This window comes from Ovis aries, chromosome 24 (assembly GCF_016772045.2).
Source record: "Ovis aries strain OAR_USU_Benz2616 breed Rambouillet chromosome 24, ARS-UI_Ramb_v3.0, whole genome shotgun sequence".
Taxonomy (NCBI): Eukaryota; Metazoa; Chordata; class Mammalia; order Artiodactyla; family Bovidae; genus Ovis; species Ovis aries.
In genome coordinates, this window is record NC_056077.1 from 806,865 (window position 1) to 828,063 (window position 21,199).

The 21,199-nt window shown below is 55.6% G+C and overlaps 1 protein-coding gene across 18 annotated transcripts; it reads left to right on the forward strand.

Annotated features, from left to right (window-relative positions):
• The first annotated feature begins 1,246 nt into the window (after positions 1-1,246).
• On the forward strand, positions 1,247-20,627 carry FAM234A (family with sequence similarity 234 member A). 18 transcript variants are annotated; one of them, XM_042239843.2, is made up of 15 exons: positions 1,247-1,316; positions 4,259-4,346; positions 4,823-4,905; positions 10,620-10,697; positions 12,606-12,903; positions 16,297-16,416; positions 16,612-16,803; positions 17,530-17,660; positions 17,835-17,967; positions 18,110-18,239; positions 18,544-18,684; positions 18,896-18,971; positions 19,076-19,231; positions 19,503-19,605; positions 19,692-20,627. In XM_042239843.2, the coding sequence occupies exons 5-15, from the start codon at positions 12,639-12,641 to the stop codon at positions 19,901-19,903; spliced, it is 1,659 nt and encodes a 552-aa protein (XP_042095777.1). In that variant the 5' UTR covers positions 1,247-1,316; positions 4,259-4,346; positions 4,823-4,905; positions 10,620-10,697; positions 12,606-12,638; the 3' UTR covers positions 19,904-20,627. The 18 variants fall into 18 exon arrangements, with proteins under 18 accessions (XP_042095777.1, XP_042095772.1, XP_042095776.1 ...); XM_042239838.2 differs by lacking the exon at positions 4,823-4,905 and having other exon boundaries at positions 10,604-10,697; XM_042239842.2 differs by lacking the exon at positions 4,823-4,905.
• The last annotated feature ends 572 nt before the right edge of the window (positions 20,628-21,199 follow it).

Consider the following 21,199-nt stretch of genomic DNA (forward strand, 5'->3'; position numbering starts at 1 on the left):
ACTGAGGAGAAAGGCTGGTTATCTTGATCCAAGTGTTTACATTTCAAGGATAGTGAGGTCCAGGAGTCTTAAAAGTCTAGACCGAGGACCCTGGGGCTGCCTGGGTCCAGAGAGATTCATCTACATACTAAAGGACTCAAATCTGGAGAGGATCCAGATCCCCTCTCTGAACAGATAGAAGTGATTTTTCTGAACCTCTCAACTGCACAGCATCTGGTCACTCAAAAAAGACAAATTTCCATCAGTTCTCAGTGGGCTGGGTGGGCGTGGGGGAGGCCTGTGGAGGGTGTTTCATAGTTACTGTTACTATGGGGTAATTAATAAAAAAATTAATGCATTGTGTAAGCATTAGGACAAAGTTAATAACGCTTAACATTAAAAACCCAACAGAAACCCATGCATATATAGATTTTTTTTTAATACGGCAAGTGCCATTGCATACTGCTGGGGGAAAGAGAGACTAATTCAAGAAATGGCACTTGGACTGTTGGTTATCCAAATGGGCAAAAAATGAAGTTACCTATTTAGCCCATACTAAAGCTATTTCAAACTGAATCAAGGACTTAACTGTTAAAATCAAAACTTTAAAATGTGAGGGAGTAACTTGGGGGTAGGAAAGGATTCTTTAAACAAGACAAAGAAGGTACTTATCATAAAAGACTGGCACTTTTTATATTGAAATATAAATCCATAAACTGAAAAGACAAGGCGCAAAACGAGATACTTAACGACATAAGCAACCTACAAGAATTTAACATTCCTTAGCGACTTCACTTTCCCTTTTCACTTTCATGCATTGGAGAAGGAAATGGCAACCCACTCCAGTGTTCTTGTCCGGAGAATCCCAGGGACCGGGGAGCCTGTTGGGCTGCCGTCTATGGGGTGGCACAGAGTCGGACACGACTGAAGTGACTTAGCAGCAGCAGAGCGCTAAGAAACAGTACGAAAACACACCCCACTGAGAAGAAAACAAAAAACACACCCCACTGAGAAGAAAACTGGACCAACGATCAGAATAGGCACTTCCGGAAGAGGAAGCGTCGGCCAACACACGGAAAACCTACGAAAGAGGCTCTAACGCGCCGACGACCGCGGAACCGCAGCAGAGCAGCCAAAGCCCCAAGTGCAACTCGCCGGGCGGACCCCCACCGCCGTCAGTGTTGCTCGGCAACCATGCGGGCCGCAAGGCGGGGCCGGACCCGGAGCGCTTCCGCCTGGCCCGCCCCACCCGACCGGAAGTGACGCCAGAGGCGGGCCCGAGCGGCCTGCGGCGGCGCGGCAGCAGCTCCGGCAGCCTCGCGAGGGCGCGGCGGCAGGTGAGTAGCGCGTCCTCGTCCTGCTCGCGCGTGCGCGCCGCGGGGCTCGCGCGGTCCGCCCCCTCCCTGCCCGCAGCTTGTGTCCGCGCCGCCGCGGGGTCCCAGGAGACCCCAGCCCCCAGGGCCCGATCGTGCTCGCGCCCACCTCCCGGCATTGGGGTCCGCGCGTGTCCGCGCCGCCGGGTGGGTGGAGGCGCTCCGAGCAGATCCGACTCCCGCAGCCCGGGCTTCAGTTCAGCCGCGCTTTTCCCCCAGGACAGGATTAACTCCCATCCCTGGTTAGCTGCTCGGGAGGCGAGCCAGCCATTGCTTCATGGGTTGCCTGGGGAGTAATTTTAAAATATGCTAAGACAGGATGTTCGTGAGCTGCCGCTAGCCACGGTCAGAGATCCACGTCCTGTTACTAGGACAGCGCCTGTCAGAGGACCGGCCCGGTAACCGAAGCTCAGCTGACGGTTACTTATCTATGGGGTGATCGCTCTCTGCAGCCGGTCTTCTAAGCAAAAACAAGGCAAGGTTGAAAAGGAGGAAGAACGCTGTGTGTGAGACTTCAGCTCCCCCGTGAACTGACTGCCTGGGAACTGACAGGCAAATCCTTGCAACCCTGTAATTTCAGCCGAGGAGCTTGTGCGATGGACTTGCTTCCTCCTAGGCTGCTGATTGCCTGGAGAATTCCATGGACAGAGGAGCCTGGCAGGCTACAGTCCATGAGCAAAGAGTAGGACACGGCTGAGCGACTCACTCACTCAGGCTGCTGATATCCTGAGCCTCACCCAGACCTCTCCCCCTCCTCTCTTGCACTTTGACTGTGAGCCTGCAGTTACAGCAGCTCAAGGGAACTCAAAAAGTGCCCCAAGGGGCGGGGGTGGAGGGTGGGGCGGGGGGAGGAGCCAGTGAGGCATGGTTGTCTATGCTGAGGATTTAGCACTTTATCAAGGAATTCCTGTTCTCAAGGAGCTTCAATTCTATGGGAAGATACAGATAGTAAGTACAATAAGTTAGCTAAATTAGGAGCAGGAAAGGGTGAAATGAAAATGGCCCTGTTAGCAACCAAGTGGAGATTTGCTTGGGCATTTTACCAGTTCTCTGAGCTTTCGGCTTCGAGTGTCAAGCATCTATTAAAACTAGTTCAACCTCTGGAGGGACTCCACTGCCTTTCATTTAGGAATGTCCAGGGGACCAGAAACAGATGGGGCCAGCAGCTTAAATGAGACCATCAGGATCTGATGATGGCCTCACTAGTGGTCTCATTAGTACCACTACTTTCTCACATAACTCTTTAATCTGTTTATGTGTTGGCTTTCTTCTCAGGTTCCTGACTCTGTCCTGCCTGCTTGTATTAGTTATCTGCTGCTCTGTAACAAATCAGCACAAAGTTTAATGAATTAAAACATCAAACATTTATTATCAGTTTCTGTGGGTCAGGAATTCATGAGTGACTTAGGTGATTATGGTTCAAGGACTCTCATGGGGTTGCAACCAAGATACTGGCTGGGGCCACAGTCCTCTAAAGTCTTGATTGGGACTGGAGGTTCTGACTCCAGGACAGACTGCTCACTCAAGACCTCGGTGCCTTCTGGGCTGTTGGTTGGAGTCCTAATATCCTAGCTTGGGGGGCTTTTGCACAGGGACCACGGCCTCCTCGCCTCAGAGCAGGACGTCAGAGAGGAGAGGATGGTGAAGCCACCACACCTTTATGAACTTGTTTTGCAATTTTGCTGGTTCTCCTGCCACATTCTATCTGCTAGCATCACTAAGCACAAAAGACTTCACCTGTTTATTTTTTTGAAAAACGATATGACCAAGGTATATTGGATATGCCTAGAATGTATCCAGTGGGTCTCTAACATATCTAGGAAGCAGAATTTTGGCTGGTTCTGGGTAGTCATAATGGGAAGGAAAGTGTTTTAGGGAAGTTTTAAGGGGCATAGTAGGCATTTATTTATTTACTTGCTTACTTATTGGCTGTGCTGGGTCTTTGTTGTGGCATTCGGTCTTAGTTGCTCTCCAGCACGTGGGATCTTAGTTCCCCTGCCAGGGGTCGAACCCACATCTCCTGCATTGAAAGGCACGTTCCTAATCACTGGACTGCCAGAAAGGTCCTCAAAGACATCACCTTGAAGGAAGGCACATCAAAGAGCTTGTGAACTTATTTTAAAACCACTCCTATGGGAAGAGTGCCTCTTTGTAATTCCAGTTGGATCCTAACCCCTGTTGGCTACCTGATAGCTAACCCTAGACAAGGAGCTCTCCTCAGAGTTACCAGAACCACAGTCGGCTTGTGGAAAAGTGCATTTACCCAGAGAAAATCCGGGTGCTCTTACAGAAAGAAGGGGTAGATGTGAGGTAGTCAAACTGACCCTGACGTCTGATACATGCTCTGTATTTCAAACGAGGTTTTAAAAGTCACCTGCTCCTGCACAGTGTATGCATTTGTGAAAAAGCCCACAAAGAGAAAAACAACAGCAACAAAAAATGCGTTTATGAATTACACTTCCAAGAAAAGCTTACAGGCAGACCATAGGAAGAATTGGACATTTATTGACAGGTGAATGTGTGTGTTTATTTTATGCCATGCACCATGCTTTATCCTGGGAAAACAAAGGCCACAAAGAAGGGATACCTTCTGAAGTTTCTGCCATCCGGGGCAGGTCTCACCAGTGGCTCAGTGAGTAAGGAGCAATGGCAGGTGCGGAGGGCGGGGTCTGGTTTGAATGGGCGTTTAAGGCCTCATGACTGAGGAAACAGATGCCCGGTGTAGGGTTTGGGGAGAGATGACACTACAGGTTGGCAAGAGCCAGGTGGTGAAAAGACCTGCAGGCAAATTGTGAAGGGTTGGTCAAGAGTTTCGAGCAGGGGAATGACAGAATCAGGAGATGTTTTAGAAAGATGTCTCTTGCAGCATGAAGGCAGGGTTTTTGTTGTTTTTTTTTTTAATCGAGATTTGAGAGGGCTACAGAAATCCAAGTGAGAAATTATGGAAGTATGACCTGAAGTAGTTGCTGTTGGAAGGAGAAGCTAATTTAAGAGGTAAGTTAGAATCTACAGGGTTTGTTGGTTGTTTTGAAATGTACTGGATACCTCACTCAAAATCAGTCTTTATAAAACCCACAAACTTAGTGAATTTTGTCCCTTTTCACTGTGTTAAATCCTTCATGGAATTTGGATATGGTGTCCGAAAAGAACACTGATTCCTAAATGAATAACCAGGAAGCAGATGTTGAGAGATCAAATGGCATGTCTCCAAAACTGGAGCAACTTTTTTAAAAACTGGAGGTGGGGCATGGTGGAGAAGAGTGCTGGTCTGTAGACGGAAACGGCTGGCTCTGTTAGAAATCACTGAACTGGGTGAGTGGAAGGATGGGCTAGTGCTCTCTGCATTCACGAATCTCTAAACGTTTGTGTGCCAAAAGCTTTTAAAAAATGAGTAAATTCAAGTGAAGACCAACTTATAGGATTGATGAAAGAAAGGTGATCAAATAAGTTATTCTTTATCTTCTTAAAAGCTCTGCCTTCCCTAATGTGAGGATAAGAAGAAACACTGGTGTGTGGGGGAATCAGAGGAAATTAAATCTGCCTTAGAACTCAGGTAAAAGGCTTCTTCCATGTGATTTTATGGATAAATCTGCAAAACCCTGTTCTGTGTAATAGTCACTCATCTGAAATACAGGTGGCTAGTCCTTCTTAGCTCACTCTTAGGCAGTGTTCCAGCCACCCTCACCTGCTCTGACAGGTGTGGCCTTGAGTCTTGTGAAGGAAAGGGATTGTGCTGAGGTCTGGTCCCTAAGCACTGACCTGCCCGTGAAACATTTGTCTTTATCCGGTTGTCTTGAGATTATTTGCTTAGTGACAAGAGGAAATAGTTTTTCGGCTGTAAACAACTGAACACTGAAGTGGGCATTGTCTGACTTCTGCTTTGCTCAGCCGAAAACCCAGTTTGCCCAGTTGGGTTCTGAGGGCGTCTGTCACGCGCGCCTCTGGTTGAATGCTGTCGGAGCAGTCCTGATGTCAAGATGTTCCTAGACCGCCTGTGTGTGTCATAGCTGGCTTTGGGGACGAGCGTTGGGGCACGTGTGCTGTAAGGTGGATTCGTGATTACAGGTCAGGAGGTCTGAGCACCAAGACAAGCTCTTGCGTAAAGCTTTCTCCCCACGTAACTGACACTTACCCAGCGTCTGCCGTGTGTTTGGCACCGGGAGTGTGCCTGCCCTAAAATAGCTCTCCGTCAGTGGCTTCAGGAGGAGTATCATGGGCGCTTTGAAGGAAGAAGGCCGAGTTCTCTGGTGGAAGGTGGCCCGCCCGGTCCATGGGGCTCATGCAGAGCTTCCTGAGGTTTGACGCGGTCCAGCCGAGGCTCGAGGCTCGAGAGGGCCTCCTGGCAGGGGACCCAGCCCCACAGAAGACTTGAAAACCAGCCCCCTTACTAGTCAGTCACAGCATGGCCAAGTGAGCAAAGGCAATGGACACACGATCAGATGCTCTGTGTTCCATCCTGTGTGATTCCTGCCCCTTTGAAATATAAGCCCGCTGAGTGTGAGTTAGGGGGAGAGCTCCCGGCAGAGAGAAGCCTGCTCCTCCCTCACCCCCACCTTACGAGTCACGCTGGACCTGATCTGTTCGATTAAATCTTGCCATGGTTTAATCCAGTGACAAAATCCTTTTGGTTTCTCTCACTAGCTGGTGAAGCTAAAGGAGTGAGGTCAACCTATAGTCAGAGTTTTTCCTGAGTGTTCCCTACATATTTTTCATGTTTTCTGATTCACAGTTACCTTTGATTAAAATAATACCTGCTTTGTGAGGCTGTCACCCTAGTAAGGTCAAGTAATCGAAGCAGCTATTCCTGTGTGAATGGAGGGAGGTAGTCTGTGTCTCCACCAGGACTCCTGGGCAAATACCAGCGGGTGCCTCCTTCCTTCTTCCCTCACAGAGCAGACTGTGGTTCCATGTTCTCAAAATTCTCAGCTAAAACCAGAGTTAAGATTTTAAGGCATGCCGCTTAAACAAAAATTTTACTTACTTTGAGCCAATTTTTAAAAATATGCAAACAGCCTTTCTGTTTGAAGTGCTTAATTTTCAACATCTGACCTCTTTGATTCGTCGTCTGAAAATTCCTTTAAAAGAATGCTGTGGGGACTCCCCTGCTGGCCCAGTGGCTAAGAATCTGTCTTGCAATGCAGGGCACATGGGTTCGATCCCTGGTTGGGGAACTAAGATCCCACAAGCCTCTCTGCACAACCGAAAAAAAAAAAAAAAGGAATGCTGTAAATTTGAACATTTTAAAATTGGGCAGGGGGTGGGGGTGGGGGACATGTTTCTTATTAAACTCCTCTAAAATGATCTCTCCAAAAAAAAGTTACCAAATTTTAGTTTAAAAAGTTAACCCCTGCTTTCATAATTCCTGTAGAATCGTCAGGTCTTTGTTGGGGCAATTCTCCCTTGTTAGACTCTTTGTTAGCCTTGTTAGATAGACTCTTTGTGCTTTCATTATGCATCAAAGTTAGGGTGAGGCTTTTTCATTTTTTATTTTTCTATTGTCTCTGACTTAGTAAACTCTTCTCAGAGAAAGAACTCTTGGAGGAAAAGGAGTTATTTCTTTTCTCCAAATACTGCATCTTCTTGCCCCTCCAAATGTTAACTCTTGCTGGGTGTTCTGTCCTTCCCTGCCGAGCAGGAGCGCAGGTTTGGCCTTGAGCAGACACACCCGGGGGAGCTGGGTGAGGCTTCTTAGTGCTGGGGGCGGTGGTGGGGCAGGCAGCTTTGGAAAGCCTCACACAGTGATTGCGTGTTTATCTCAAGCAGGTGATTTTTAGAGTCATACCTTTTGCCTTAACAGATATCATCTAGGTGGATTTTCTTTCTACCTTTCACTGTTCCCTTCATTTCTTTTTTCTGTTGGTTTACTTTCATAGTTATTTGGGAAGCTCAGAAGCGTCAGGAGAAAAAAAAACCCAGTGACCAAAAATCATGTGAATCAGCTTGATTTCTGTCGTTAAGTCCCAGAGCAGCTTAGAAATGACAGAAAAGGACAGGGCTGCAAATGAGGTCAGGATTCAAATCGCTGAGCCCCAGGGCCTTGCCCTTTATTATCTTTTCATTCTCTGTCGTATCCTAACAGCTGTTATTGGAGGTGAAAGTCACTCAGCCGTGTCTGACTCTTTACGCCCCCATGATCTCCATGGGATTCTCCAGGCCAGAATACTGGAGAGGGTAGCCTTTATCTTCTCCAGGATCTTTCCAACCCAGGGATCAAACCCTGGTCTCCTGCCTTGCAGGTGGATTCTTTACCAGCTGAGCCACCAGGGAAGCCCAAGAATACTGGAATGGGTAGGCTATCTCTTCTCCAATGGATCTTCCCGACCCAAGAATTGAACCGAGATCTCCTGCATTGCAGGCGGATTCTTTACCAGCTGAGCTATCAGGGAAGCCCATTTGAGGTGAAGGCGGCTTCATTCCCTCGGTGTCCGTGTGCCCAGCGTGGGCTGTGCTTTCCTTCAGCATCTGTTGCCCTGATGCTGATGAGGGTGCGTACACAAGGCTCCCACACTGAGTTTTGCTGACGTGGAAAATATGCATACCATGCCCAGGCTGGCCTGTCTTTCCAGCGGGCCCGTTACTGAGAGCCCATCGGTGGGGGGCTGTGGGTCTGTCCTGTGTTGGCAGGTGAGGGGCTAGTTAATCAACACACCTGGGTTTGGGCTTCATTCCGGGGTTAAGGTTGCAGAGGTTTCATTGTGGTATTAGAGGCAAAAGACCTGTTAAGTTACTTTTATTCCCCCTTTGTGTGGAATTGAACCGGAACAGCTGTGATCTGAAACAGACCGGAAAAAAGCCTGGGGTTCACCGACTGACTGATGTGGCTCCGAGGAGACTGGGCACTGTACTCTGCATCTGCCAGGCTCAGGGATCGGGCTGGCACCCTGAGGCACTCTCAGCACCCTCAGTTGTGAGCGGTGCTGTGGGCACCCAGGCCAGGTCCAGGTGTGCCCTCGGCTTGGGGGACCCTGGAGCCCCGCCACGCCCTCATGGGCTCCCCTCCTGCCCAGGCAGGCCCTTCGTGACCTGAGACACCTGTGCTGTCTTCTTCAGGGACTCGCTGTACATGAGCAGCAGAGAACCAGAGGGACGTTCTCCCCATGGTGGGGAGAGAAGTGATTGCCATGGGGGGGCCCGCAGAAAGGCAGTGATTGGTGTGAAACAGGCAGGGTGGAGGTTGACTGTTCTCAGAGGTCTTTGCAGAAACTCCACTGTGGTTGATGTTCTGCCAAGAACAAGCAGAACAAAGCACAAACAGTTCTCTGACTCTGGAGCAGAAGCTTCAAGATCAGGCAGCCCCAGGGCGGCGCCAGCACAGGGGGAGCTCTGACCCCCCTTCTTTATTATTTTTTAAACTGTGTACTTGGAACTAATTATAGGCTCACAAGATGTTACAGAAAGCTCTCAGGGCTGGCCCCGGCCGGTGGTGACGTCCTGCGTGGTGTTGGAGGCACTGTGGCACAGACCCGCCTCCCCCGGCCGCCAGCCTCCACACGCGCTCCCTTGTCCGGGCGTCTGAGGACAGGGGCAGCAGCAGCGCCGTGGGCGTGTGGACCCCCACCCGACCCGAGAGCCCCGCCTGGCCTGCAGGGACCCAGGAAGGAGGAGGAGTCCAGCGAGTGGTTCAGGGTCTCGCCCCAGGCTTCTCTCTGTGCACGGCTTGTTTCCAGGTGAATCAAGTCTTGTTACTTGGTAAGGTTTCTCTCCTAAAAACACAAACCTTCCCCAGGAAGGAGCATGGTATCCTTCACCTGTTTGTTACAAAGTATCTTTAACTTGGAACTCTGTTAATGATTAAAAGGAAAAAAGTTATTCAGAGTAACTAGAGTGAGCTCTTGACTCAGGGAGGTGCCTGGCGTTCTGGCTCCTAAGCAGGATAGGCAGCAGGGCCGAGGGCCCGCGCTGCTTCGGCCTCCAGCCAGAGACCCCCCTGGCCCGCCCCGGCACACTGTTAGCTCACAGGAGCCGAAATGGCTCTCGAAGACGCTGCAAGGTAGAGCTCAGTATTTCACTTTCCGGAGTGGCTTATCACTGGCCGTTTGGGCAGGCCCTGCCCGAGGTGAGGGCGGTGGCCTTTGGCCTCGCTCACAGGCGTGACTGGAGGCTTGGGGCCTGCGTGGCTGCACAGCAGGATGGAGAGCCTGTGCTTCCTCGGGGCCAGTCTGTCGGTGCCGCCGCCTGCCGTGCCATCTCCGGACCCCTCCAGGGCCTTGGCAGGAGGGTGCGGGGCTGGGAGCGGGGCGGCCCAGGGGATGGGCGGTCCACAGGGGGTGCGCAACCGGAGGGGCGGCCGGCATGCCCCAGGAGCGTCCCACTGAGAGGGCCCGAGGCCGAGCCTGGTGCCAGCGCCTACTGCCCCCAGCCGTGGGCCCGCCGAGCCCCGGCCACATCGGGTCCCCAGTACCCACCGGTCTCTGAGTTTGGCTCTCCGGCTCCCCTCCATTCTGGCACTGTCTGCGTGACTTAGCCACTGCACCACGCAAACAACAACCTCTATCCCACAAATTCTCTTTCTGCCAACATTAGCTGCGGTATTTTGGCCATCGGGAACCTTGGGTGGTGTAGCGAGGTCAGACGGGTACCTTGGACGGGGCCCCAGAGAGCCCGCACCTGTCATGGGCCGCAGCTCTAGGGGCAGGCGGTAGCCTCCTGAACACGGTTTTTCATTAATGGTCTTTAGACGCTGGGAAGGCTTACGTGTAAGAGAGGGATTAGATGTGACTCCGCAGCACAGAATCTGGGCCGGGAGCTGGTCACGGGAGGCAGGTTTCAGCTCACAACACGGCAGGTTCCCGGCAACCAGGCCTGAGCATCCCCGCACTGTCTGCAGGCCCCATGCCACTCCTGTGCCACGCCTGCAGGCCAGCAGGGTGCTCAGCGTCCTTTAATGCTTTCCTTTAGTCAACTCACTGTTTCTGGGTTTAATACACTTGATGAGAACTGCCCACAGAGCTTGAGAGGGGGCCGCATCCCAAGTCCCCATGGCCGGGGCGGGCACAGCATCCACCCCCCCACGACTCCCACAGCTGTGCTGCTGCTGCGGATACCAAAGCGGGGCTGAAATGCCCACCACTTGGCAACAGAGGTAAGCCTACCAGCATGAGGGTGCCTGTCGGAAGCGCCCGGTGTTGACGACCTGTCTGTGAGCCGGCTTCCCAGACCCTCTCTGCTGGTGCCCCGCTCCTCCCCTGCAGTCAGATGCTGGGCTGAGAGGAGGCCCTGGTCACCAGCTTTGCTCCATTTCCTGTGTTCAGCTCATTTCCTTGACAGGCTCACCTTTTCACGATATGAAAACTCCTGTCTCAACATTGAGAAGGCACAGACGTCTGGTTTTTCAGTTGTGGTAAGGTACGCGTAACATGGACCTTACTATCAGTGACATTTAGTACACGCATGAGGTCTGCAGCCATCGCTGCATCACAGGGCAGAGCAACGCCTGTTAGCAGCCGCCTCCCCCGCCCCTGGCACCCACTCACTCACTTTCTGCGTCGAGGGAGCTGCCTGTTCTGGGCACACTGAATGAGGCTGTTCAGCGTGTGCCCTGTGTCTGCACAGTCTCACCAAGTGACTGTTCACAGCTGTGCAATACTCCGTCACACGGGCAGACCCGTGCTGCGTGCCCACCGCCTGTAGAGAGACACTGGTGTTGTTCTAACAGTGAAGCTCTGAATGTCTGTGTGCAGGTGCTCTGGGTCTCCTGGGGGGACGCCCAGGAGTGGTGCCGCTGGGTCAGACCACTGCCCCGTGTCTGACCGTCTGAGGAGCTGCCAGGCCACCTCCACGGCAGCTGCCGCAATGCCCGCCCCCTCAGCCGCACACGACTATTTACCCAGGGTCTCCACCTCCTCCTCCACGCTTAACGATTTTTTCACATTATTACTAAAGCTGCTCTAGTGGGTGTATACACAGGTTTTTATTATATAGATAGAGAAAAGGCATTAAAGGGAGAAAGTAAAAAGTTTATACAGGGAATCGGTGCTCTCTGTGGCCGCTTCCTGCTTCCCTGACCCACCCCGTGGGAGCCCGTCACACCGTCCTGGTTTTGACCTCCAGCAGGGCCTCCCTCTCGGGTAGATGAGGATTTCACCCACTCAGGCCCTGTGATCCCCTGCGTCCTCTCAATGTGATCTGTGTCCGTTTGTGTGACACTGGTTTGGCTCTTTGCTACTGCTGCTGCTGCTGCTAAGTCGCTTCAGTCGTGTCCAACTCTGTGCGACCCCATAGACAGCAGCCCACCAGGGTCCCCTATCCCTAGGATTCTCCAGGCAAGAACACTGGAGTGGGTTGCCATTTCCTTCTCCAGTGCATGAAAGTGAAAAGTGAAAGTGAAGTTGCTCAGTCGTGTCCGACTCTTAGTGACCCCACGGACTGCAGCCTACCAGGCTCCTCCGTCCATGGGATTTTCCAGGCAAGAGTACTGGAGTGGGGTGCCATTACCTTCTCCGGTTTGGCTGTTTAAAAAGGATCAAAATGACAAATACCTGGCCTTACACAAGACAGAAGTGTGGGACTTCCCTGGTGGTCCAGCGGTTTATCTTCACTGCAGGGGGCTCGGGTTCGATCCCTGGCAGGGGAACTGAGATCCCACGTGCCAAGAGGCACGGCCAAAAGCTAAAATAACAGCAGTGTGTTTCCTTCTCGCACAACGAAGAGCTCGGGGCTTGGTGGTGGTGGCTTGCAGCTGTCAGTGGTTCACCTCTTCAGAAGGGTTTTCCACCATGTTTTCCGAGCCAGCCTCCCCGGGTTCCCTCCCTGCCCACGCCTGGTGCACTTGGCGAGGGGGCAGGAAGGAGGCAGGTGGGCCCCACCCACGTTTCCAGCAACAGTTGGCTGCGCTATGTGTCAGAAGCTGTACCTGTGCTCTCCGTGTCTTTAGCACTCTAAGCCTCAGCCTCCTGAACACTGTTCCTTTTCTCAGGGACAGACGCAGGCCCCAGCAGGTCTCGCCCAACGCCCAGGTCACACCATGAGTAAGCGCAGCCCCTCCCTGGGGTCCAGCCCTCTCTCAGGGCAGGCGAGAGGCCGGTCAGAGGTGCCTCAGTTCATGGTTAATGTTTAACGTGTGCTTTGCTGTAGTCTCGCCTGGCTGGCCTACCCGGGTCAGCAGGCGGGAGCCGTGGTGCCTGCTGCCTCTGAGACCACGGCCTCCCGGTCCAGAGCCCTTCTCCAGAGGAGCCGTGATGCTGTTGCCTCTCCTGGCTGATGGGCCACGGCCGCGCCAGCCCCTGACCGCCTCTCCTTCTGTTGCCACCGCAGTGGCCGGGAGGTGAACTCAGGGATGTGCGCACGATGACGGACGGCAAGGACTTGGAGGCCGAGATCCACCCGCTCAAGAGCGAGAACAGGAAGGTGCCGGAGAACGCAGGGGCCCCGGCGGGAAAGGAGCCCCGCGGGACGCCGGCCCCGCAGACCCGCCTCTCGCGCTGCCGGACCGCGGCCTTCTTCCTCTCCCTGTTCGCCTGCCTCCTCGTGGTGTTCGTGGTCTCCTTCATCATCCCGTGTCCGGACCGGCCGGCGTCGCAGGGGGTGTGGAGGATCGATTACAACGCGGCAGGTGTGGGCGGCCGGGTGCCCTGGCGTCGGAAACGGGAGTGCCCTCGGGATGGTGGGTGGGGTCGGGAAAAGAAAGGGGCCCGTGTGGTTACTTTCCTGACTTAAAAAGATATTCGCAAGAGAGCACCTGGCAGAATAGATGCAGAGAAGGCCATCCCAAAGGCGAGAACCAGGCCGCCGGTCTCCTGACGGGCTCCAGCCCTCCCTGCTGACTAGTGCCCACGATCTGGGCCTGCAGCTGAATCTGCTTCCTGGGCACGTCCCTGCCCACAGGGTGCCATCCCGCATCAGGAGGCCTGCGTGCTCACAGCCTAGCAGTGCTGCTTTAAACAGACTGGAAGCCCTCTCTGGTGGAATAGGGCTTCCCTCATGGCTCAGTTGGTAAAGAATCTGCCTGCAGTGTGGGAGACCTGGGTTCGATCCCTGGGTTGGGAAGATCCCCTGGAGAAAGGAAAGTCTACCCACTCCAGTATCCTGGCCTGGAGAATTCCACCTACTATGTAGGCCATGAGGTCACAAAGAGCTGGACACGACTGAGCAACTTTCACTTTCACTTTCTGGTGGAATAAGGGAAATGTCTTCCATGAGCCCCACTTACAGTCGGTCCTGTTCAGAATTTGGTGCTTAATTTTGACAGCGAGCGGTAACATCTGCTTCTATGTTGATTTTTGTCAGGTTTACTGAGCGGTAGTTCATGTATCGTAATATCCACCTGTGTTGAGTGCATGACTCTGTGACCTTTAGTCAGTTGGAGGCCTGTGCACCTGGGCAGCTGTCTCTGCATCCAGCGTTGAGACTGCCCCCTCATTCCTGCCCGGCTCCTCGCCGTGGCCTGTCCCCACCACCGGCTCCTGTCTGCATGCGCTTCCCAGGCCTGGACACTTCACGTGAATGAAATCCTGTGAGACGCATCTTCACTTCTCCCACATGAGTTCATCTGTGCACTCGCGTGTTCCTCTGTGTGGACAGAGTGTTCATCCACTGGCCAGCCAGTGACCATTTGCATCGTTTCAGTTCCTGACTTTCATGAGCAACACTGCTGTGAACATTTGTGTACAAATCCTTGTGTGGACGTGTCCTGTTTTCCTTGGGAAGACTGGCAGGAACAGGGGTGTTGAACCTCTCACTAAGTCCGGTTTGACTCTGGTCCCTTCCAGGCCTCCGTTTCATGTCCCCACTGGCCAACACTCGTCATGGTCTTTGCCGTGTGGCCTTCCTAGTGGGTGTGAAGTGGTATCTCACTGTGGTTCGCGTTTCCCTGGTGACTAGCAATGTTCACGTGAATTATTGGCTGGTCTTACTCCTTCTGTGGTGAGCGTCTATTCATATCTTCCGCTCACTTAAAAGTATGATTGTCTTATTATTAACACAACATTGTTAATCAAATATATGTCAGTCAAAAATTTTTAAGGTTTTTATATTAATATCTTCCAGGCACAAGTCTTCCATCACATGTATGGCATTCGAATACGTGTGACTCACCTGCGGCTTGTCTTTCCATTCTCTTTAGGGTGTCTCCTGAAGCACGAAAGTTTTAAATTTCGATGAAGTCAAATTATCCATTTTTTTAGTGTGGATTACGCTTTTGGTGTCTAAGAACTCTTTGCCTAAGTTAAGGCCATGAAGATTTTCTCCGGGTTTTCCCGTTATAGTTCTTGCCCTGCCATTGAGGTCTGTGATCCACTCTGAAGTTGCCCGCGCCCCCACCCCGCCTGCCCAGAGGGCACTCGCGCGTTTTCAGTCCCTCTGGCAGGAAGCTGCTGCTTTCTGATCTTAACCCCGTGTGGGCCCCGGCTGACGGAGGGTGGGCAGCCCAGAGCTCCGGTTACAAGTCTTAAATCAGTGCTCCTCCAATAATGTGTGCCTTCGATCCGCTCCCAGAGTCCTGAAATGGGAGCTTTTCACAGTTCTGTCTCATTTTAGCGTTATTTTTGGAGGCGAGGGTTTATTTGCCAAGCTCTTCACCACTTAATTCTGAAAGTCTTGTGTCCAGTATTCAGTCTTTACTTTTGTGGTAAAACGCGCATCACCAAAAAACATTGCCATTTTAGATTAAGCAGCTGAGTGGCATTCGTGCAGAAGACCGAGTGGCCATCGTCACTTTTTCAAAACTTTTGTCTCGGAAGTTCTGTGGCCAGTGCAGGGCAGCTCTCCACCCGCCTTCTCGCCCGAGCCCCCCGCCCTCTGTGCTGCTTGTCTCTGGGGGTGGGGGTGGGGGCCTGTGCTTAGCCCCTCACGTGACTGAGGTGTCTTTTGTGACTGAGGTGTCTTTTGACTGACTGACTACACTCGAGGCTCATCCATGCTGCAGCCTGGTGCAGAATTTCACTCTTTTTTTATGGGTGAATGACAATCCGTTTTATGGATGGATCACATTTTGTTTATTCTTCGACCCATGGACACCTGGCTTTTTTCCATGTTTTGGCTTTTGTAAATAACGCAGCTGTGAACGTTCCTGTAAAAGTGACTACTTGAGTCCCTGCGTTCAGTTATGCTGGCTGTACTAACCCAAAGAATGGAAGTGCCAGAGCCCAGGCTAATTCTGTGTTAACTTTCTGAGAAACTTCTGGGCTGTTTTCCACAGCAGCTGCCGCATTTTACATCCTCAGGAGCGAAAGACAAGGGCTCCAGGCCGGAAACTCTGGTTTTCTTTTGTTTTAATAATCGCCGTCCTAACAACTAGGAGGTGGTGTCTTGTCACGGTTTTGATGCGCTTCCCTTACTGCTGGTGATGACGAGTGTCTTTCTGTGAGTTTGGGGACTGTTCGTGCATCTTAGGAGAAACGTCTTTTCCAGTCTCTCGCCTGTTTCTGAGTCGGGTTGTTTCTGTTGTTGTGCACTCTGGATCCGCCTCATCAGGTGCACAGTCTGCAGGCGCTTCATCCCTCTCTGTGGCTCTTCTCCCTCTCCTGACGGTGCCCCCTGATCAGGTCCAGTTTGCCTGTTCTTCCCTTTTGTCGCCTGTTTCTTCTGTTGGTTTGCGCCCATGTCTCTTTTGCTAAGAGTTTTTGGTTCTGGCTCTTCAGTTTAGGTCTTTGATCCATCTTGAGAAAATGTTTGTATCCAGGGTGAGGTAAGGGCCGCGTTGCATTCCTTCCGATGTCTGATTTTAAAGCACGTAGTTTGTAATCTGAGTCCTCGAACGGAGGAAGGGGTAGCCCCTGAGTGTGGACTCCAGATCCCAGGCCAATTAGGGCGGGCCTCGGCCCTGATAGAAGGTGCTGCCCAGGTGTCCTTGGCACCTAACGCCCCCTCTGGAGGGCACGGGGTTGCCAGCCCGTGGAGGCGGCACTACCCTGCCTCCCTCCGTGCGCGGCCGCACCCAGCTCGGCCCATGGCACAGAGCGGGATGCGCTGGGCCTGGCCTGGAACGTGGCTGGTGTTTCCTTTCCAGTCGCCTATGACTTTCTGGCCTCAGAAGACGTGAACAAGGACAAGATCCAGGATATTCTCTTTCTTTATAAAAATACCAACAGCAGCCGCGGCAATTCCAGCCTTTCCTGTGCTGATGAAGGTACGTTTTATTTTTATCCCAAAGCTGAGTGCTCCCTGCAGGAGGAGGAGGGGTCCCCTGGCCTGCTCGGGGTTTGGGGGAGGCAGCTGGAGGAAGTCCTGGACATGCCCACATCGCCCCCTCCCCGTCTGACCCCCAAGGGCTTGGGGCCGAGGCCCAGGGTCATGCTGCAGCCAGCGGCTGCCCTCCTTCCAGGCTTTTCCTGCCCCTGCACCTTCGTGGCCGCTGTGTCCGGGGCCAGCGGCAGCGTCCTCTGGGAGAGGCCTGTGGCCCAGGATGGGGCCTTCGTGGAGTGCGGCATCCTGCAGCCCAGGGGCAGCGCGGCGCCCTCTGCCTGTGTCGTCCTCGGCAGGCCCGGCTCTCTCGTCGCTGTGGACACGCTCACAGGTGGGCTGCTCCCTGCTGCAGGCCGCCCAGGCTCGAGAGTCTCAGGGCTGCATGCTCCTCAGGGCTCAGCTCGCCCTTCCCAGGGGCAGCAAATCTGGACAGGAGGGAAGGCACGGGCCTGGGGGCCGTGAGGAGTCACACTCCATTGTTCTCCCCTCCAGTGCAGCTGCGGGCACTTGAGGCTGAGGCAGCCAGCTTCTGCCCACTCTCGGGGCAGGTGCAGGTACCAGGCCAGGTCTAGGGGGAGCAGGGTGTGCGCCGGTCCAGCTCGAGCCGTGAGGCGTGTTCACGCCTTAAAGACAACAGGCCCAGGTCCCTTTCCAAGGCCCTGAGGAATCCTGTGCCTTGACACTAGGGTGATTCAAGGTGGCACTTGCTTTATAAGCTGTGGTTTTAAGGACAGGCAGGAAAATAAAGAGGAAATGTTCTAAGAACACGTCTAAATACGGATGCGGGCAGGTTGTACCTGTGTCAGACACTGTCAGGTCAGCACCTGCAGTCCCCGGGTCCCCACCAGGCTGCACCTTCATTCTTGCCCGGTGCGTGCTCGTGTGTGACCCCAGAGAGCAGCGGTGAGCCAGACCCTGCCCACCCGGGAAGGGGAGGTCCACGTCGGCCAGCCTGCAAACACGATGCGGGCACAGGAGGGGCCTGCCGCCAGAAGGACACGCCTGCGGGCCCCGTGGCGGCCACACGCACAGTGCTGGGTACTGTGTTCTGTTTCAGGGAAGACCTTGTGGAGCCAGCCCAGCCGCTTTGGGGGAAACGTGTCTGTCCTGAGCCCTCTGCTCCGCGTGCCTGACCTTGATGCCGACGGGGCCCCGGACCTGCTGGTCCTCATCCAGGAGGAGAACCAGGTACCGCCCCATCCCAGCTGTGCCGCCTCCCCACCGGGGCCTTGTCCGGGGCCCTGAGACGGGCAGAGAGTGCGCTCCCCGCCAGAGCTGCAGGCAGCCCCGTGGCCCCCAGCCTCATCAGCCCTGGACGCCCCGCCGGCGCACTGAGCCCCGTCTCCTCCCCTCATGCTGCAGGTCAACGGCTCCATCTACTCGGGTGGCACCGGGCAGCAGGTCAGCCCCCCGGACAGCCTGGGTGTGGACGGCGCCAGCGGCTCCATCCTCCACGTCACCAGGGCGGGGGCCCACTACATCCTCGTCCCCTGCGGTACGTGGCACCCGCGGCCTCAGGATGGCCTCCTCCACGGGCCTGCTGGCACCTGGGTGGAGACAGGTGTGGGGCTGGCTGTGCCTCTAGGGCTGCGAGGGCCTCGCCGCTGAGAGGGTTCGAGGCTCTTCTGTGTTCCCAGGCACCGCCCTCTGTAGCCGCTCCGTTAAGGGCCTGTACGAGAAGGTCAGCAGGAGGCACAGCCCGCTCAAGAGCGACCCCCTCTGGGAGGACATGCTCAGCGCCACGTCACACAGGCTGGTTGTGCACAGGTGGGGGGAGCGAGGAGCCGGGGGGGGCACAGGCTGTGTGCCAGGGGTCTAGGGTCACCCTGGGCTCAAACTCAGAACCCTGGCGCCTAGAAGTGGAATAAAAACGGGGAGAAGATGGGTGCCCCCGGGCTCGCTGGTCTCTGCATCCAGCGAGGTTCTCTTGTTATCCTGAAACTGGAGAAGCAAGAAACATGAGGCTCCGCCCTGGGAGCCCCACAGGCGCGCTGGGGAGTCGGGGGAGAGGACGGGGAGCATCCCGCCCCAGCCCTGCGGGGGCCCCCTCCCATCCCTCCCACCCCTGCAGCTCGGGGGCCATCCGCTACCTGATGAATGTGCCAGGGAAGGCGGGCGATGACCTGCTTCTCGTGAGCACCGAGGCCTGCGTGCTGCTGGACGGGCAGGATCTGACGCCCAGGTGGACCTTCGGGACAGCCCAGGTCCTGAGGTATGGGGTCCTTCTGCAGAGAGCCGGGCCCCCCAGCCTGTCCCGCTGTGGAGACCTGGGACAACGCCACTGCCTGTCACCTGGTGCCACCCTGCTGGGGGGGGTCGTGAGAACCCCGCTGATGACAGCAGCCCCTCCTCACTGGCGCGCCTCACCCTGGGCACCTCCTCACAGAGGCCCTGCGTGAGCCCCCTCTCGGCTCTCCTTCTAGAAAACCTGTTCTTGGCCACTACAAACCCGACACCCCAGCCGTGCTCGTCGAGAACGGGACCGGCTCCGACAGACAGGTCGGCGGCACTTCCTCCAGCCTCGGCTCTACTCACAGCTGGGAGCAGGACCAGGGCCCCGCGAGCCGCCCCCAGGGCTGCAACCTGTCCTCTGCCTCCGACAGGTGCTGCTCCTGGATCTTGGCTCTGGGGCCGTCCTGTGGAGCCAGGTCCTCCCAGGCCTCCCTGGGGACCCACCGTCCGCCAGCCTGCCCACCGCAGACCACCGCTCCGCCTTTTTCTTCTGGGGCGTCCATGAGCCGACTGACTCCAACCAGACGGTACAGTCTTGGGTTCTGGCGGACAACACAGGGCAGACCCAGTGGCTGGGGGCGCGCAAGGAGACAGAATCCCCCGGAGCTGGCAGACACGAGGGGGAGTGGGAGGACGGGCGTGGCCGGGCAGCAGCCGGAAGACCCCCGAGGCGGGGAAGGGGGGCAGGAGGTGGGTGCAGAGCTGGCGCTGGCATTTCCCGGGACCCCGGGGGACACAGCTCTGGGCGGGGCCTCGAACGTGAGCGTTGGCCTCGCCCTCCACCCCGCACTCACACAGGAGCCCGGAGCCGCCGGGCACCGCCTGTACATGCTCCACCCCACGCTCCCCGGCGTGCTGCTGGAGCTTGACAGCGTCTCCGCCCCCATCGTCGCCTTCCAGGGTGAGTGCGCCCCCGTGGGCCTGGGCCTGCCAGCTGCAGGAAGTCTACCCTGGCCAGACCCCGCCCTGATTGCTGTGTCCCTGCAGTGGTTCTGCTGGAGCCGGGCCGCCACGCTGCCTACGTACTCCTGACGGGCCCAGCCAGCCCCAACCCGCCAGGCCTGGTCTCTGTGACCAAACAAAAGGTGCAGGACCTCGTCCTGGGCGGCAGGGTGGTCCGCCTGGCCGAGGGCGGCCCCGAGAGCGACCAGGCCGTCCGGGACCGGCTCTCCCGCCTGCGGTACCGAAGCGAGGCCTAGACAGGCTGGCAGAGCCCACGGGGAGGAGGCCGCTGCAGTCACACGTCCCAGGACGTTGGTCCATCACTTACTCAGTCTATGTGCTGACTCCTGACGCGGCCACACACTCTGCACGGGTCCCACCACCCCAGGGACATTCAGGTCCTCACCCAGCCCCCTGTCCAAGCCCCTCGGGGTTTCCCTGGGAAGGGCCCGGGCCGACAGCAGCTCACCCTTGCCCCTCCACGCCTGGCTGGAGACAGCCGCCTAAGTCCCCTCCCCCTTCCGTCTGAGCCTTGCCTTCCCTGCACTGTCTCCCGGGGTCACGGCTCCTCGGGGCGGTAGGCCACTCCAGACCCCCACATGGTTGTGGTGAGTTACCCGGACAGCCCGTGACGGGGCCACGAGGAATGGACCCGGCAGGAGGACGTGCCGTGTGGAGCTGTGAGTGCCCTGAGGACCTGGCCGGCATATACCTGGCTCCACACGCACCCCCGGATGCACACCAGGGCTCCTTGTCCCTCAGGGCTCCCTGCAGCCCTGACTGTGGCCAGCGGCCCCTCCTTCCTGGTGCTGGGACATCCCCCCACCCCAGTTGGTGTCACCTCTGTGCCTTGTTCGCCCCAGACTTCCTGGTGCTGTGGGGCTCCGCCGTGACCGGACAAGAGCATGCAGCCTGATGGCCCTGGGCACCTTGGGAAGAAATCAGAATAAACACTGGTTTTGCACCATCAGGAAAGCCCTATATGTGCCTGTGTCTCTGCTGAATCGGTGGGAAGTGTGTCTGGAGGGTGGGCGTCCAGCACCCAAACTGGCTGGCCAGGTGTGGGGGGCGTCCAGCATAGCCTCCAGATGTGTCTCGGGTTTGCAACCCCACCCTGCTCACCCAGAACAGGGCAGGGGCCTGGCCTGTGGGTGCACTTCCCCCTCTGGGACAGGCGGGGGGTCCCCCAGCCACCCAGCAGGAGCAACCCAGGCAGGAGCTTCAGTGAGATGCAGGTCTGGGCACAAAGCAATGGGGCCGTGTGGGGAATCCTACAGGAATTTACTAAAAGTGTTTACATGACGAGGCTGCTTCCAAAACCAGCTCTGCTTCTTGCAAAAGCCTCGGACGTGGTAACGAGGCCAGAGTTGAAGGAATGCATCCCTTGTCCCTGTGAGAAGCCACAGAGCCCCCGAGGCCCAGAGCAGGGCCCACACTGCAGAGAGAGGAGCCTGCTCCCGGCAGCGAGCAGCCTGCAGGCCCCAGGACAGTGTGCCGGCAGCCAGGGCTCAGGCCCAAGAGACAGCCTCCTCCGTGCACCCGGGCCTGTGAGT

Bases quoted from the DNA above. Each gene is read 5' to 3' on its own strand.
- FAM234A (XM_042239843.2), top strand. From the start codon at position 12,639: ATGACGGACGGCAAGGACTTGGAGGCCGAGATCCACCCGCTCAAGAGC. The intron at 17,661-17,834 runs GTACCGCCCCAT...CTCATGCTGCAG, and splicing joins TCATCCAGGAGGAGAACCAG to GTCAACGGCTCCATCTACTC. The intron at 18,240-18,543 runs GTGGGGGGAGCG...CCACCCCTGCAG, and splicing joins CACAGGCTGGTTGTGCACAG to CTCGGGGGCCATCCGCTACC.